This window comes from Peromyscus eremicus, chromosome X (assembly GCF_949786415.1).
Source record: "Peromyscus eremicus chromosome X, PerEre_H2_v1, whole genome shotgun sequence".
NCBI lineage: Eukaryota > Metazoa > Chordata > Mammalia > Rodentia > Cricetidae > Peromyscus > Peromyscus eremicus.
The window spans coordinates 16,453,368-16,469,556 of record NC_081439.1 but is presented as its reverse complement, the minus strand read 5'-3'; the positions used below and the strand labels follow the sequence as shown (position 1 = coordinate 16,469,556).

Below are 16,189 nucleotides of genomic sequence, written 5' to 3'. Positions count from 1 at the left end.
CAGAAGAAAAAGTCAAGATCCCATGCTACATAGTTTTTTAAATACTTTGAAATTCATTTTTAAGTAGATGTACCAGACTAGACAAAGAAAGATATGCAAGGAAGAATGATATGAATACTTGGTTTCATTAATAGATTCCCAACGATTTTAAATTCTCAAACAAAAACAAAACAAAATCCCTCAAGTCTTAGCAACTCTGGAGGTTTAGCAGACGTTGGAGGCCAGCATAGTAAAAAAACCAAAAACCCTAAGTCCTTCAGATCCAACATCAATTAGATTTCCAAGGCTGAAAGGAAGTACGGCAGAACACCATGGCTTCTAGTACATCTCAGATCCCTACTCTATGCTCTCTGTCATTGGAGATGTGTAGCATCCACCTAATCACCCAATTGAGACATTTCCTCTCAGTTTCCACATTTTTGAGAGATTTACTTATCATGAATGCATGTCACATTCTGTCCAATGCTTTCTCTGTATCCACTGATATAACCATATATGAATGGTTTATTGATAAACGGTTTATTTATTTAGCCATTCAATGTATATATGTATTATGTATGTATGTATGTATGTATACACACACACACACACACACACAAAATTGTACTAATATTTTTGTTTCTTGGTTTTTCTAAGACAGCACCATGCTATGTAGCCCAGGCTGGCCTTGAACTCTTTATACACATGTTTTAAGATTTTTTCACATCTATTTGTCTTAAGCTGTTTGGGTTGCTATGGAAAAGGCACCATAGGCTGAGGTAGTAGTGCACACCTTACTCCCAGCACATGGAATCAGAGACAGGTGGATTTCTGTGAGTTCAAGTCCATTCTGGTTTATATAGTGAGTTCCAGGCTTGCCAGATCTACACAGTGAGACCCTGTCTCAAAAGCCATAGACTAGCTTAGATGGCTTATAAACAGCAGTTATCTATTTCACCAAGTTCTAGGAGCAGGAAAGTCTTAGACTCAAGTGTGGAGAGATGTATCTGGTGAAGGCCTGCTTCCTAGTTTACAGATCGCTCTCTTCCTGTATTGCCACAGGGCAGAAAGTGAAGGCAGCTCTCTAGGGTTCCCTTACAAAGACACAACTCCTATTTGTGACCGTTGCTTCTAACATATTGAGGGGTTAGGATTTCAACAGATGAATCTGGTAGGTATTTGAAAACAGAAACATTCAGTCTACAGCACATACTGACTGTTCTAGGATGTACTCATAATAATGGAATTATTATATATTAGAGAGTAAGTCTATCATTTAGTTTTGCTACTGTTTGTTTTGTTTGTCTTTGCTCTGCTTTATGGTTATGAATTACCGGGATTAATTTTAGAATGCTATTTTGATTCTATAATAGTGGTTTGGGGTGTTATTTCTGTGTATCTTTTTTGTTTGTTTGTTTTGAGAAGAGGTCTTACTATGTAGACCAGGCTGGCCTTGAACTCAGAGATCCACCTGTCTCTGCCTCCCAAGTGCTGGAATTAAAGGTGTGCACACCATCATTCATGACTATCTCTGTAAATCTTTTTTTGGGACAGGTGCTAGAAGTTAAAACTACAGGTTTAGACCTACTAGGCACATGGTCAACCATGGAGCTACATCCCCAGCCGCATTATCTATGTAATTTAATATCAATCATGTGCATTAAAAAGATATACAAAGAGAAATCAGGGATGTAGCTCTGTGGTAGAGTGCATGCTTGGCATCCCTGGGGCCCTGGGTTAACTCTTTAGCACTAGAACTGAATAAGGAAATAAAATCACACTAGTAGATACTGATATTTTATCAGTTCAAATGAAGAAAAGCTGCTTTATCTTTATCCTCCTCCACTTATAATTGTCTAAAATACATTCTCCTTAAAATTTTTATTTACTCATTTAGTGTGTATTTGGGGTGGGTATACTCATGTTACAGCCTGCACATGGAATTGCTTCTCTCCTTCTACCATGTGGGTTCTGGAAATCAAACTCAGGTTGTCACTGGCAGCAGGACTTTAGCTGCTGAGCCATATCCCTGTCCCTAAATAGCTTCTGTACACACACTGATACAGTTTTATAATTTTTGTTCCCGTGAAACACAATTTAGAAACTCCAAGGAGGTCTGTTATATTTATCAATTATTTTGTTAATTTGACTATTTTTCTTCTTTTCTGATGTTCCAAGACTCATTCTTTTACCATTCTACTTATAAAAAAATTAACCTAGTTCTCCTTCATTACTAAAGGATCTTATTTGATAAATAATTGTGTGTTGCTGTGGTGGTTTGAATGAGAATGGCCTCTACAGGCTTATATATTTGAATGCTTGGTCCCCAGTTAGTAGAACTGTTTGGGAAGGATTAGGAGGTATGGCCTTGTTGGAGAAGGTGTGTCACTGGGGGTGGGCACTGAGGTTTAAAAAGACTCTTGCCATTCCTAGTAGGCTCTCTCTCTGCCTCATGCTTGTGGATAAAGATGTAAACTCTTAGTTGTTCCATGCCTTTGCTCAGCCATCACCATCAAGAACTCTAACTCTTTGAAAACATAAACCCAATTAAATGATTTGTTTTATAAGTTATCTTGGTCATGGTGTTTCATCACAGCCACAGAAAAGTAACTATGATAGTTGGTTATTCTTTTCTTTTAGTACTAGAAATAGTTTAATATTTCTTTCTGAATTCTAAGGCTTCAGATCAGAGATCACCTGTTATTTATAATTATTTTTCCCTTAAAAGTAAACATCATATAAAGGAATTGTCTTTATTATGGGATTTTTGTACATATGTCATTCTCACTTTCTCTGAGAGTCTGATACAAATATTAGATCTTTTGTTGTAGTCCTATAGGTCTTTATTTTTCAGACTATTTTCTGTTTATTCTAAGTGCATAATTTGTGTTTTTCTATCTTCTTACTGTTGTGCTTACTCCACCATTTAACCTATTCCTGAACAGTTTTGTTTTGTTGTTTGTTTGTTCATGGAAAGAGGTTCTTGTGTAGCTCAGGATGGCTTCAAATTTACTTTGTAGCCTAGAGGATGATCCTGAATTCCTGATTCTTCTGCCTTGACCACCAAAGTCTTGGGATGAAAGGTGCATACTGTCACAACTGGCAAGGATTTGACTGTGGTTATTGTATTTTTTTAGTTCTTAATTTCCATTTGATCCTTTAAATATTGTTTCTTTTTTAATTTAAAATTTTTTATGTAGTGTGTGTATGTGTGTGTGTGTGTGTGTGTGTGTGTGTGTGTGTGTGTGTGTGATATGTGCATGCCATGGCATGTGTGTGGAAGTCAGAGGACAACTTTCAGGAGCTGCTCTTTCTCTTTACCGTGGGTTTCAGGGATTTGCACAAGCACTTTCACCCGCTGAGCCATCTCACTGTCTATGTTCAATTTGTTTTCAGTATGTCTGCAATTATTTGTTAAAACATTTTTATGAGAGTTGCTTTGAAATTCTTCTCCGATTAGCATCCTGGTGTTCATGTTCTTTCTAAGCTGCCTGATATCTGAATTTGAAACCTTCCTAATTCTTGGTATGATAAGGAATTTTCAGTTGAAGTCCAAACCTGTGAGTTTTGATTGAAAAGGTTCTGGATCTTCTTCCAATCTTGTATCTTACCAGGCATTTTCTTCCTACTGTAGTGTGTGAAGGTGGACTTCATTGCTGACAGCTGCAAGAGTATGTGTTGATTCCTCACTTGACCTTGTCTGACACCTCCCCAGTGGTATCGGGGAAAGCAGCCTGGCAGTGGAGGATATTTTCAGGTCTTTGCTGGGAAAGGTGAGGGTGAACCAGAGTTTCTTTTGTGGTGCTGGGCTTGATTAGAGCAATTTTATAGAAACACTTCTGTGTTACTAGGTTGGTCCTTTGCAGGCTCTGGGCAGAGGGTATCAGTCTGCAGGGGTCAATACTTCTAAGATTCCCTACCAAACTGTCTCACATCCTGTCTGTGATGTGTGAGACAAAAAGAAAACGCAGAGAACTTATTACTCTAGTATTCCTTGGGTCTCAAGGTCATCAACGGTCTCTGCTTTCTGGAGTATCTTGTGTTTTTGTTTTTGTCGTCCCCCCCCCCACACATACAATGTTCTAGAATTCTAGTTGTACTTAGCAAGAAGACTAAGGAAAGTATATCTAATCTAATTTACCTTCATGGAAGTAGAAACCTAAGTTATTCTTTTGGATATACTAATTTGACTAAGTCATTCTTGTTTAAAACAACATAACAATTTCAACTCTCTACAGCATCATATTCTAGAAGAAAAACCTTGCTGAGGAAGAGAGACTGTGAGATAAAGTCCTGCATTCTCAAAGCCCGCCATTGTTCTTAAAAGTAATACACATTCTGAATGTTTCATGATTTCAGAATTAGGGCTCACATTTGTGTAATCTGGTAAATGATGCATTTTCTTGAAGACTGCTTTAGAGCTCCACGTATGGTATACTCGCACGGGCTTTTCCGGCCTGTGCCAAGCATAGAGAGATCTGCCATAGGTAGAATAGCTAGAGTCATACTTACCTTCCATGGGTAACCGTCGCCGTATGGCCAGACGCTCCACTTTTCGCTGTGCCTCTGCTAGGCTAAAAAGAACTCCATACACATATTGGCGAGCTGACCGGAAAAGGAGAGCAGCTGGAGGCAGCTCCATGTTACACTCATCCTCAATACATACAGGGATTTTAATCTCACCCTAATAAGAAAATGGTTCAGGGAAAAGAAGAAAATGAAATCTTCAAGATTTAGAACAGAGCTGAAAAGAACAAATAATGACCTGTAGCCTCTGGAGTAGAGACAGTAAATTTACTATTTGTATTCAGAGAGATTTTCAGATTAGCAGCCATAAGAAGGAAGCCCAGCTGTGTACAGCCACCTTATAAGCTAGATTCCATTTGGAAAGTCTCAGATCTCATGGACAATACTGACTGTCAGGGAGAATCTACCCTAGACATTTTTTTTTTCTTTTTGAGACAGGTTCTCACTATGTAAGTCTGAATGGACTGGGGCTTGCTATGTAGACCAAGCTGGTCTGGAACTCAGAGCTCCACCTGCCTTTACCTCCAGATTACCAGTATTAAAAGCTCGTGCTACTATACCTGGCTTAGACATTTTGTGGGTAATTCGTGTTTTGAGACCAGCAGAGAGGAACAGGTATGCAGAAGTAGAGTCAGGGACAAGGGACAGGGGAACAAGACCTCTTTTTAGATGGCGCCTTCAGAACCACAGTCTATTAACTTAGTACACTGTTTACTTTAAAATCTTTTATTGTTATTATTTTTATTATTTTTTTCATTTATTTTACACACCGACCACAGTTTCCCCTCCTTCCCTTCCTCCCATTCCCTGCCCCCACCTTCCTTCTAACCCCCCATCCACAAATCTTACAATTTGAACTCCTCTCTTGGAGTCTTTTTTATTGCTTAGTGCCAATTCCTACTAATCTCACCTTTTCTGAGGCTTTTAATGCAAGGAAGGGCACAGACATACTGGGTTTCCTTGTACCTCGTGAGCTACAATGATCAATGGGCTGGGGATAGAGCTTAATGCTAGGGTGCTTGCCTCACATGTGTGAGACCCTAGGTTCAATCCCCAGCACTGTTCCCCCTGAATAACAACACAAATTCTCTGACAAGTTATCTCAGGTGACTTTGTAATTTAGTAACTATGAGATACTGCAGGGAATTATCTGGGAGGTAGACATGGATGTGTTGTTCTCTCACCTTAGTAAGGACATGGTAAATATATGGATACATAAGACCCCTTCGGTGTCTGTGTTCAGCAACCCTCAAGACTTCTGGAGCTACTGGAGGTAAAGGTGGAATGGTGATATCCATGTGGTTCCTTGTAGACATAGATAACAGAGATGGGATGTGAGGTTCACCATCACCTACGCTAGTTTCCGAAACTCCAGCATCAACAGGCTGTACCCAAGACCCTCTGTCACCACTGGGATCTTCCCATCCAGGCTGGTGCTGAAGTGCTTCTGTGTTGTGACTAAAAAATTCACAAACAGCATAAGACAGAAAAGGAGGTTGATAAAGATATTTCCACTCAAGACATCTAACCTGATCCCAAGGACTCTCAGAAACCCTCAAGGCACCAGATTAAGAACGGACATGACACTTTTCCTCTCAGTGGTCATCACTGTCCCCTGGCCTCCTTCACCTGACACAGACCAAAGAATCAAAATTCATGGAAGTTACTCTGGATCCTTTACACCTGTAAGATGTCAAGTTTAGAGTCTACCCATAGTCTAAGAAAATAATTAAAATTATAATCTCAAAGTAGCTCTGTTTCCCAGGAATAATCTCTTTAAAGGAATACTCTTAAAAACAATCAACCCAGCATATGAGACCTAATCTTCATTACTGAGGAACTGTTCCAATATTTCAACTATAAAAATTCCTTTATTCTTTTATCCTTCAATCTATGTTCCTCACAAACTGAAAAATGACAGGCATGTTATGTAGCACATTCATGTTAGGATTTCCTAAGCAAATGCCTTTCCTGTATGGCCTGGATATCTAAAAATCACCACCTGCAAAAGGCCAAGGGGCAAAGAGTAACGAAAGGAAGCCAAGAGCATCCACCTCTCCACACTTGTTAGAAATCTTGTTCTGGTTGTCCGCAGAGCTACTTACTCAGAACCAGCTCCATTTGCCTCATCACCCTCAGAGGAGGAGGAGTGGGAAGAATCTGGTCCCAAAGGAGGTGAAGTTTTAGAAGGCAGGCAGTTAGGAAACTGGGGTGTAGAAGAGTCATAAGAAACAGCCCAATTGGTAAAGGAACTGTCCTGTAGCATGGGATCCTCTGAGAAAGCATGGGATTCCCCCACATTATGGGAGAAGAGAAGAGACGAGTTGGGTCCCATTGGAAATGGTGGTGGATATTTCATTTTCTGGGGCACCTGGCGAGAAAACTAAAGGATAAAACAGATGGAAAAGATATTTAACATTTTACCAGGATACAGGATGGTTTCCTCAGAAGCTGTGGTATAGTAGATGATACCAACAGTAGGAACTGTTGAAGTACGAAGTACCTACCAAAAATATTAAGAAATAATTCTGATAGTGGTATCTGAATAGACTTTACCAGAACCAGGAAAATGAACCAAACTAGATCTCTTAGAAATATTTTTGTGACATTATCTAACCTATTATAACTATATAATATCCTAGTGAGTACTAATTTGGAAGCTATCTTTCTATAGTCTTCCAGCCTCAAGGTATAAAACAATACAGGTATATGGCCTGCATGGTCTAATTAACACTGAATTGTCCTAAGGACTCAATTCAGATTGTAAAAATCAGGAATGAGCTTAAGTCTAAGGTAAGCAAGTGATCTTAATCCTTTTAATGAATATGTAATAAACAATACTTACCATTGGCTTTCCAGTAGAAATAGGGCCCATTTGATTCCGTGGAATAGGAGGATTTCCAAGCCGATTATTTCGAAAGCCTGAAGCCAAGAAAAGTGCTGTTTCAGCCAATCCTAATCATTTTACCATGCTTATTAATTCTGTTAAAGCATCACTGCATAAAAAACCTGTTATAAAGTTATACTTTATAATCTGAGATTGTAGGACAATGGTAGGGCACTTGCCTTGCATGCACGGAGCCACAGGTTAGATCTCTAGCACCACAAAAAGTTATAATTAATTGACCAGCTACTATGGGCTGTTCCAAGAATCTGGCTTTTTGTTCCCTGTGGGATTTCCTTACACAGTCTTTGACATCCTCAAGATTTCTAAGCTGGGCCCGTAAGCCTGAGATTATGTACAGGTGTGTTCACAAGCTATTTCTTGAACGGTATATTCAATATTAATTCATTTGAACTGAGTTCCCAGTTCAGTTTGATACCTACCAAATTTACAGTGGCAGCAATTAATCCTAGCCTTTCCATCAAGAAAGTAAGCGACATGAAGGTTCTGTGGTGAGATAGCATCTGTCTGCTGTAATACTGGAGGAATAGATAAGTGGTATGCCCATGCCAGGGATTGTAAATGGATGTTTCTTTCCCACCCATCAGTTCCCAAATAACCACTCAGAGGCTTAATATTACTTATAAATGCTCAGCTGATAGCTCAGGCTTGCTATTAGCTAACTCTTACACTTAAATTAACCCATAATTAGTATTGGGTGGTTGGGACAGGAAACGTCCGTTTACAAGGGATCCTATATAAAGTATTTAATCTGATAACAGCCCAACATAATAGATATTTTGAGCCATGTTTCATACAAAAATGAAGTGATGAGATCACTCAGCTAGTAAGCAACAGAAGTAGAATTCAAATCAAGCTTGCTGCCAAAGACAGGGCTTTTTTACATACACCAGGTCACAATGAGGGTTAGTATAAGGAAAAGCCCAAGCTAAGGAAATGGCATTATCCCCCCACCTATAAATGTGAAAAGGCAGGACACAGGCAGAAACAAGGGATTCCACTCTGGCCCTAAGGGATAAACTCAATTTAACAGCAGCTGGAAGCCTTACCTAGAAAGGAAGGACCCATTGGCAGTGAAGAGAGTTTGGTTGTGACTGAATAGTACTCAACTGCTTTCTTGAATCGTTCTATTTTGTCTTCTGTCCTAGACTGGATGTTGGAACATCAGATTTTCAGAAAAAGAAACAACATGAGAGTGTCTTTTTCATACAATGTATACATTGGAAGTCAAAATGATAACAGAAATAAAATATTTAGAAACCCAAGAGAACAACCCAAGAGAGCATAAGATCAAGTAGAAAAAAGCATTAATCCCAGCACTAGGGAGGTAGGGGCAGGCAGATCTCTGTGAGTTTGAGGACAGCCTGTTCTACATATTCAGTTCCAGGCCAGCCAGGACTACACAGTGAGACCCTGTCTCAAAAACAACAAAAAACAAAAGCTCCACCTGCCCCCCACAACCCACTGTATCTCCAAACCTACCAGCCTAGTTCCAGACCTGTGGCCTTGAATACTTTTCATATATAAATCCCTTTTGCCTAATACATCAGTCACTTCTTCCCTTTGCCATCCCTTCCTCCCTTCCCCTCATCTGCAAACCACAAGCCTAATTCTGAACCATGGCCATGAACTCTCTCTGTTCCTGAGACACCTTATCTAAGTAAGTCCCTTCCTCCCTTTCCCATCACCCCTTTCCTCAAACCCCCATTTTCCCTCCCCCTGCTGTAGATCTGTGGCCTTGGCACCCACTTTTATCAAGATGGCTCTTTCCTCTTCTATCCTCTCCAATCCACTGCCATCTCCTGCACCCACAGGCCTAACTCCAGACCTGTTTGGGATCTGTCTTAGGGTTTCTATTGCTATGATAAGACACTGTGACCAAAAACAGCTTGGGAGGAGAGGGTTTAGTTCATCTTACAACTCTCAGGTCACACTCCATCACTGAGGGAAATCAGGGCAGGAACTCAAGGCAGGAACCTGGAAGCAGGAGCTGATGCAGAGGCCATGGAAGGATGCTGCTTACTGGTTTGTTTCTCATGGCTTATACAGCCTGCTTTCTTATACAACCCAGGACCACCAGCCCAGAGAAATGGCACCACCTACAGTGATCTGGGACCTTTCACATCAATCATCAATCAAGAAAAGCACCACAGGTTTGCCCACAGGCCAGTGTGGTGGGGACATCTTCTTAACTGAGGTTCCCTCTTCCAAAATGACTCCAGCTTGTGCCAAGTTGACATAAAACTAGTCAGGACAATTAAACCCTTTTCAACTTGACACATAAATACATCATTGTTAAACCATAGCCTTTCCTTTCTTGTTCATCCCCAAGATCTCATGTTAACATTAATATCACAATCTAAAGCATACTTAACTTTAAAAGTCTCTTAAAATATCCAAGGTTTCTTTAAACATTCAAACCCTCTCCAAAATATCCAAAGCCTCTCTAAATATCCAAAGTCTCTTAACTATAAGCTTATTTTTACTTTTTAAAAAATATACCTTTCTTTAAAAATGTATTTTATTTTTGTTTACACACACATGTGCATGAACAAGACAAAGCATGCATATGGAGGACAGCCTTTGAGAGTCGGTTCTCTCCTTCCACTGTGGGTTCTGGGGATCACATTCAAGTCATCAGGCTTCCACAGCAAGGGCTATTACCCGCTAAGCCATTTTGTCAGCCCTTGTCAATCTTTTCAAAGAACAAACGTTTTGTCTGATAATCCTATGTATTTTTTAAAGGTTAATTGTTTTTATTTTATGTGTATGGGTGTTCTGCCTGCATATATGCCTGTGCACCACATGTATGTAGTGTCAATGGAGGCTAGAAGGAGGTGTTGGATCATGTGAAACGGAGTTACAGAGTGTTGTTAGCTGCCATGTGGGTGCTGGGAACTGAATCCAGGTATTCTGCAAGAACAACTTCTTAACCACTGAGCCATCTCTCCAGCCCCTGTATTTTTTAGTATTTAATTAATTTCTACCTTCATTTTTATTATTTCTTGCTATCTGCTGTATTTGAGTTTGGCTTCTTTTTATTTTAGAGGCTTGGGGTGTATCACTGGGTTCTTTATTCAAGATTACTGATTTTTTAAAACAAAATATTGTATTTTTTTATTTAGCGTGTATACACATGGGAAGGTTAGAGGACAACTTGCAGGAGTCAGTTCTCTCCTTCAACACATGACTTGCAGTGACTGAACTAAGTTCACTGGGCTTGGAAGCAAGTGTCTTTCCACATGGAGCCATCTTGTAAGCTCTCTAACTTCTTAGTTTGAGCATGTACAGCTGTAAATTTTACTCTTAGGATAAATGGATGGAATTCCAGATATTCTAGTATGTTCTATTTTTTTTTCATTTGATTCTAGAAATTTAAAATTTTATCTCTCATTTATTTGATGACACAAAAGTATATTAGTAGCCAAGTATTTGTGTATTTTCTGAGGCTAGATTTTCTGTTAATTTCTAATTTTACTCCACTGTTGTCTGATAAGATACAGGAAATTATTTCTGAGTTTTATTTGCTAAATATTGTCTTTCGGCTTATAATGGGGCCAGTTTTAGAGAAGACCCCATGTGCCAGTGAGAAGAATGTCCATATGTGTTGGGTGGAAGAGTCTGTAGATAGCTGTTAATTCTAATTGATCTGTGGTATAATTTAGTTCTGAAGTTTCTTTACTTATTTTTTATTAGGAGAAGCTATCTAGGTAAGAGAGTGGGATATTGAAATTTCTCACTGTTGTTGTATTAGAACCTATCTGTATGTGTTTATGCCTTTTAATGTTTATTTTATGAAATTTAGGTTCCCATGATTTGATACATAGATATTTACAACAGTTATGGCCTTTAATTCATTGTTCCTTTTATTAATACATAGTGGTCTTCTTGATCTCTCCTGATTAGTTTTGGTTTGATATCTATGTTATCAGGTATGAGAACTGCTATATAAATTTACTTACAGCTTCTATTTTGTTGATAATTTGCTGTCTAGCCTTTGACTTTCAGTCTTTCCTTGTTATATGAGATTCTTAAAGTTAATAGATAGTTGAATCTTGTTTTTTGACCCTGTCAGATAGTCTCCGTCTTTTAACCAATAAGTGAAGACCATTGCAATCAAAAAGAGTTTGCTTGCTATTATTTCTGGCTTTCTTTTTTGTCCTGGCTGATTGGCAATTTTGATCTTCCTCCCTGGTGGTACAGATGTTTGCTTGCTTAATGTGTTAGACATGACTGAGACCTCAGTTCTCCTCTGCTCATCTATTGTTTTCATGAACTATATTCTTTCCTGTGTTCTCATGTGTGAAGTTCTCTTTCTTCTTCAAGTCTGCACAGTATTCCTTTAAGAATTTTCTGCAGTGCTGGCTTAGTGGTGATAAAATGCCTTAATCTGTGACTGTCTTGAAAAAGTATTTCTCCATCTATTTTAATAGATAATTTTGTAGAGTAGAGCAATCTTGGTTAACAATTGTTTACGTTTAATGTTTGTGACTTATCATTTTGGTTAGTAATTTAATATCTAGTTTTCCTGGCTTGTAGGATTGCTGATGACAAGTCAGACATTATTTTGATGTTTCTGCCTCCACATATTACTTTGTGTTTTTTCTTTAGAGCATTCAGTACTGTATATTTGACACCTTGATTATGCCATGCAGAGGTTCTCCTATATTTGTGTGTATTTGGGGTTCCACATACTTCTTGTGTTTGGAAGTTTATTTCTTTGTGTGTGTTAGTGAAATTATTGGCTATAATTTAATAGAATATGTTGTATAAGCCATTTGATTTTGTCTCAGCCTCCTCTTCTCTGCCATAGATTCTTCTTTGGTTTCTTGAGTATATCCCAGTCTTACCGAAAGTTTTGGTCATATTCATTAATTTTTTCTTCTTTATACACACCTATAAATATCATTGCCTTGACCTTGACCTCCATCCCTGAGATTTTTTTTTTCTTCTTGGTCTTGTCTATTGATGCCTTCTTCTGTGTTTTAAATATAAATGACTGTTTCTTTACATTTCCAAAATTGCTGTTTGATTCTTTTTTAGCATCTTGGTTTCCTTGGTGAATCTGTTCTCCATGATTTAAATTTTCCCTCTAAGTTACTGATTCTTTCATCCAATTTGGTTCTTGAATCAGGCTTTGTAATTTTGTTGTCTGTGTCTTGAATTAAGTTCCATATTTGTATTCAACTCTTCTAATTGATTGTCAATCCTTTCAAAATGTAAGACTGTGAAATTGTTTTCTGGCATTTCAGCTAGCTCATCTTCTTTCTTCCATGTTTTTGAGGATCCTTGTGGAGGTGTTGTAGTGGACTGTTGGCTCATGTTTCTTTATTGTATTTTACAATACAATATAATTTAATATCTGTTGGAGTGTGTACATTCTTTAGTTTGTTCTTTTTTCCCTCCACCTTTTTATTTCTCCCTGTGTGTGCTTCATGCATGTGAGTGTGCAGGTGTGCGAGCTCATATACATACATGTGAAATCCATAGAAGGGTAGCTGGTATCTTTATCACTCTCTGCCTTATTGCCTGAGACATTGTCTTTCATTGAGCCAGAAGATGGCAGTTTTGGTTAGGCTGGGTGGCCAGTGAGCTCCCAGGATTTGCCTGTCTCTGTTCCTCCCCCACCCAATACTGGGTTATGAGCACATGCAGCCATTCCCAGCTTTTTATGTGGCTGCTACAGATCCAAACTATGATTCTCATGCTTGTGCAGCAAGTGCTTTACTTGATACCATCTTCTTAGTCCCTCTTTGAGTTTAGATCAGTCTTCCTGGTGGGCTGGACAACCCACACGGGCTTATGAAAATCCACTGCAGTAAAATCAGGATAGTTTGACGGAAGACTCAGTTAGCTGCAGGAAAACATACTGTACTCCTGATTTATTTTCCCAGTAAGGTTTGGAGATAGAAGTACTAGGGTCAAAGTTATGGAATAGGCAATATATTTAAATAGTACAGTGGGACGTTAATGAGGTAGATACAAAGTAGGAATGAGAAGAAAAGTATATGGGTTAGAGGTATGAAAAAGAAGTAGAGAAAATAATCAAGTTATGACTTATCAAAGTGTACGTGTGAAGGGTCTAAAAGATAGGAAAAAGGTAAAGAATTTTCAAAAATACATACATGTATATATAGAAAATAGAAAAAAGGTTAAAAAATTTAAAGTATATCAACACAGAAGCAATAAACTGACATAGGTATTAAATTCTTTTTTTTTTTTTTCCGAGACAGAGTTTCTCTGTGTAGCTTTTGGTGCCTGTCCTGGATCTTGCTGTGTAGACCAGGCTGGCGTCGAACTCACAGAGATCCACCTGGCTCTGCCTCCGGAGTGCTGGGATTAAAGGTGTGTGCCACCACCACCCAGCGGTATTAAATTCTTAGTCAAAGTCTCTTTCTGGTTTGGAGAGCGTCTGTCCTCTGTGTTATCTTAGAGCTGTCAGGTGGTCAACTTCTTGTGAACAATACAGCTCTTCTTGCTGTGTCCAAGGTGACAGAAGCTGAGAACTCTCAGCTTTCCAGTTTCTATGGCTCAGGATACTCAGCGTGGTGTCTTTTGCTCCAATCCTGATGCCACAGCGGTTTTCACACTTTTGTCTTCCTCTTATCTCTTCCTCTGATGCTTGCTGGGACCAACTTTGGAGGCAGAATGCCCTGCAAAGTTGGGCACCAGGAAAGGAGCAGCTCCTCTTAGTCTTGGGGTCTTCCCTGCCTGGCTCTCATACATTCAGCTTCCGCAGACTCTGTGCCCTACATGCTCTCCTCTGCATCTGCACAGCTCTGTCAGTGGCATGTGCACTGGCAAGCAAGGCACGTGCTGTATTCTGTCTCCTGCATAGCATCGATTCCTCTGCATCTGCACAGCTCTGTCAGTGGCAAGGCGCGTGCTGTATTCTGTCTCCTGCATAGCATCAATTCCTCTGCATCTTCCAGCGGATCTGCTGGGCTCTGTCCCTGGTTCTGTCCTAGGATTAAAGGCATGCACAGCATGCTCAGCAGGCTAAGACATTTTTCTTTGTCGTTGCACGACTTTCTTTTCTCTGCTTTGTTATCGCTGGTTTTTGGTATCCTTGCACTTCCTTTATGGACTTCTGGAGCTCTTCTCTAGTTCTCTCTTTGAGATAAAGACTATTTTTTTCTTAATTTTTCTCTCTCCTGACTGACTCGCTCTGATGCAGCTTCTAAGCTACCACCTTGGTCAGAAATCCAAAGCATACTCATTACAAAGAATCATGTCGCCTCTCCTTCTTTTGGTTTGTATTTTTGGCACAGAATCTCATTCTGTAGCCCATCCTACCTTGGAATTTACTATGTAGTGTAAGCTGGCCTCAAACTGATGAACCTCCTTCCTCATCCTCTAGATTGGGGTATTCTAGGTATGTAATACCATGTCCCACTAAGTATATCCAATCTGTTTTACTACATGTATATTTCTATAGTTGGTACTATATGCGTAACTTTTTACCCTGATGTTTATTATATATATTTATGTCTGAATGGTTCCATATTTATTTATTTGTCCATATCTATATTTATTGTGAATATGTTATACTCAAATAATCACATAATATCTGACATTTAGGTTATTTTTCAAATTTGGCAATTATAAGTTATACAACAAACAGATACATTGTCCATTTAATTTTTGGCTGGACTGTGGATTATACCCTTAGAAAAATACCATAAAATGAAATTCTTACTTCAAAAAGCATGGATATTAAAACCAAAATCACTTAAAGATAAAAATCCATAATGTGACACAGTTACATATCCACCAGAAAGGCTAAAATTCAGGACAGTTAATCTTAAACAATGGTAAGGATATGAAATCACTGAAACTCTATCACATTGGTAGTGGGATTGTGCGTTGACACAGTTTGGAATATAGTTTAGCAGTCTCTTACAAAATCAAACACATTTACCATATGGTATTGCAACCCTACCCAAGAGAAATGAGTATGTCTATCTATCAAAAGACACAAAACTGTTGATAACAGTTTTATTCATAATTTTCTCAAACTGGAAACTCAAATGTTTATCTATAAAAATGGATAACTTGAGGCACCATCAAAAATGGAATATGATAAAATGGTAAGAAACTAAAAAATGTTCTACATCCTTACCCCTCATGGAAATAAAAATAAAAACTATCTTGAGATTTCATCTTCCACCTGTCAGAATGACTAAAACCAATAAAACAAGTGACAGCTCGTGCTGGCAAGAATATACAGTAAGGAGAACACTCATCCATTACTGGTGGGAGTGCAAACTTGTGCAGTCACAATATAAATCAGTGTGGCAGTTCCTCAGGAAGCTGGGAATAAATCTACATCAAGATCCAGCTATACCACTCTTGGGCATGTACCCAAAACTCTGCATCCTACTACAGAGACACTTGTTCAGACGTGTTCATTGGTGCTCTATTCATAATAGTCAGAAATTGGAAACAGCCTAATGTCCATAAACAGATAAACTGATAAAGAAAGTGTGGTACATTTACACAATAGAATACTAATCACCTGTTAAGAAAAGTGAAATTACAAAATGTGCAGGTAAATAGACGGAGTCAGAAAAAAAAAAAAACATTTTGAGTGAGGTAACCCAGACATGGCCTCCTCCCCCTAACCAAGAAGCAGGTATCTCAGGCTATATTTCCATTATGTTTTATTTTATATGTTAATATTAGCTTCTAAGCTTTCAATATATGTGCTACAAGCTGAATAACTGCAGAGGTTAGGTCCATAGTAATGGACTATAGAGGGAGGAGGAGGATCTCCCA

At 38.8% G+C, this 16,189-nt stretch overlaps 1 protein-coding gene across 2 annotated transcripts in view; it reads right to left on the bottom strand.

The window, feature by feature from the left end:
* Fam120c (family with sequence similarity 120 member C) overlaps positions 1 to 16,189 on the bottom strand; it is a 125,698-nt gene that overhangs the window by 40,678 nt on the left and 68,831 nt on the right. For both annotated transcript variants that reach the window (XM_059250142.1, XM_059250143.1), the window contains exons 5-9: positions 8,461 to 8,560; positions 7,352 to 7,428; positions 6,612 to 6,889; positions 5,691 to 5,964; positions 4,492 to 4,663 (exon numbers count right to left, since the gene is read on the bottom strand). In XM_059250142.1, coding sequence (XP_059106125.1) covers positions 4,492 to 4,663; positions 5,691 to 5,964; positions 6,612 to 6,889; positions 7,352 to 7,428; positions 8,461 to 8,560 — 901 coding nt within the window. The remainder of the gene's footprint in view (positions 1 to 4,491; positions 4,664 to 5,690; positions 5,965 to 6,611; positions 6,890 to 7,351; positions 7,429 to 8,460; positions 8,561 to 16,189) is intronic.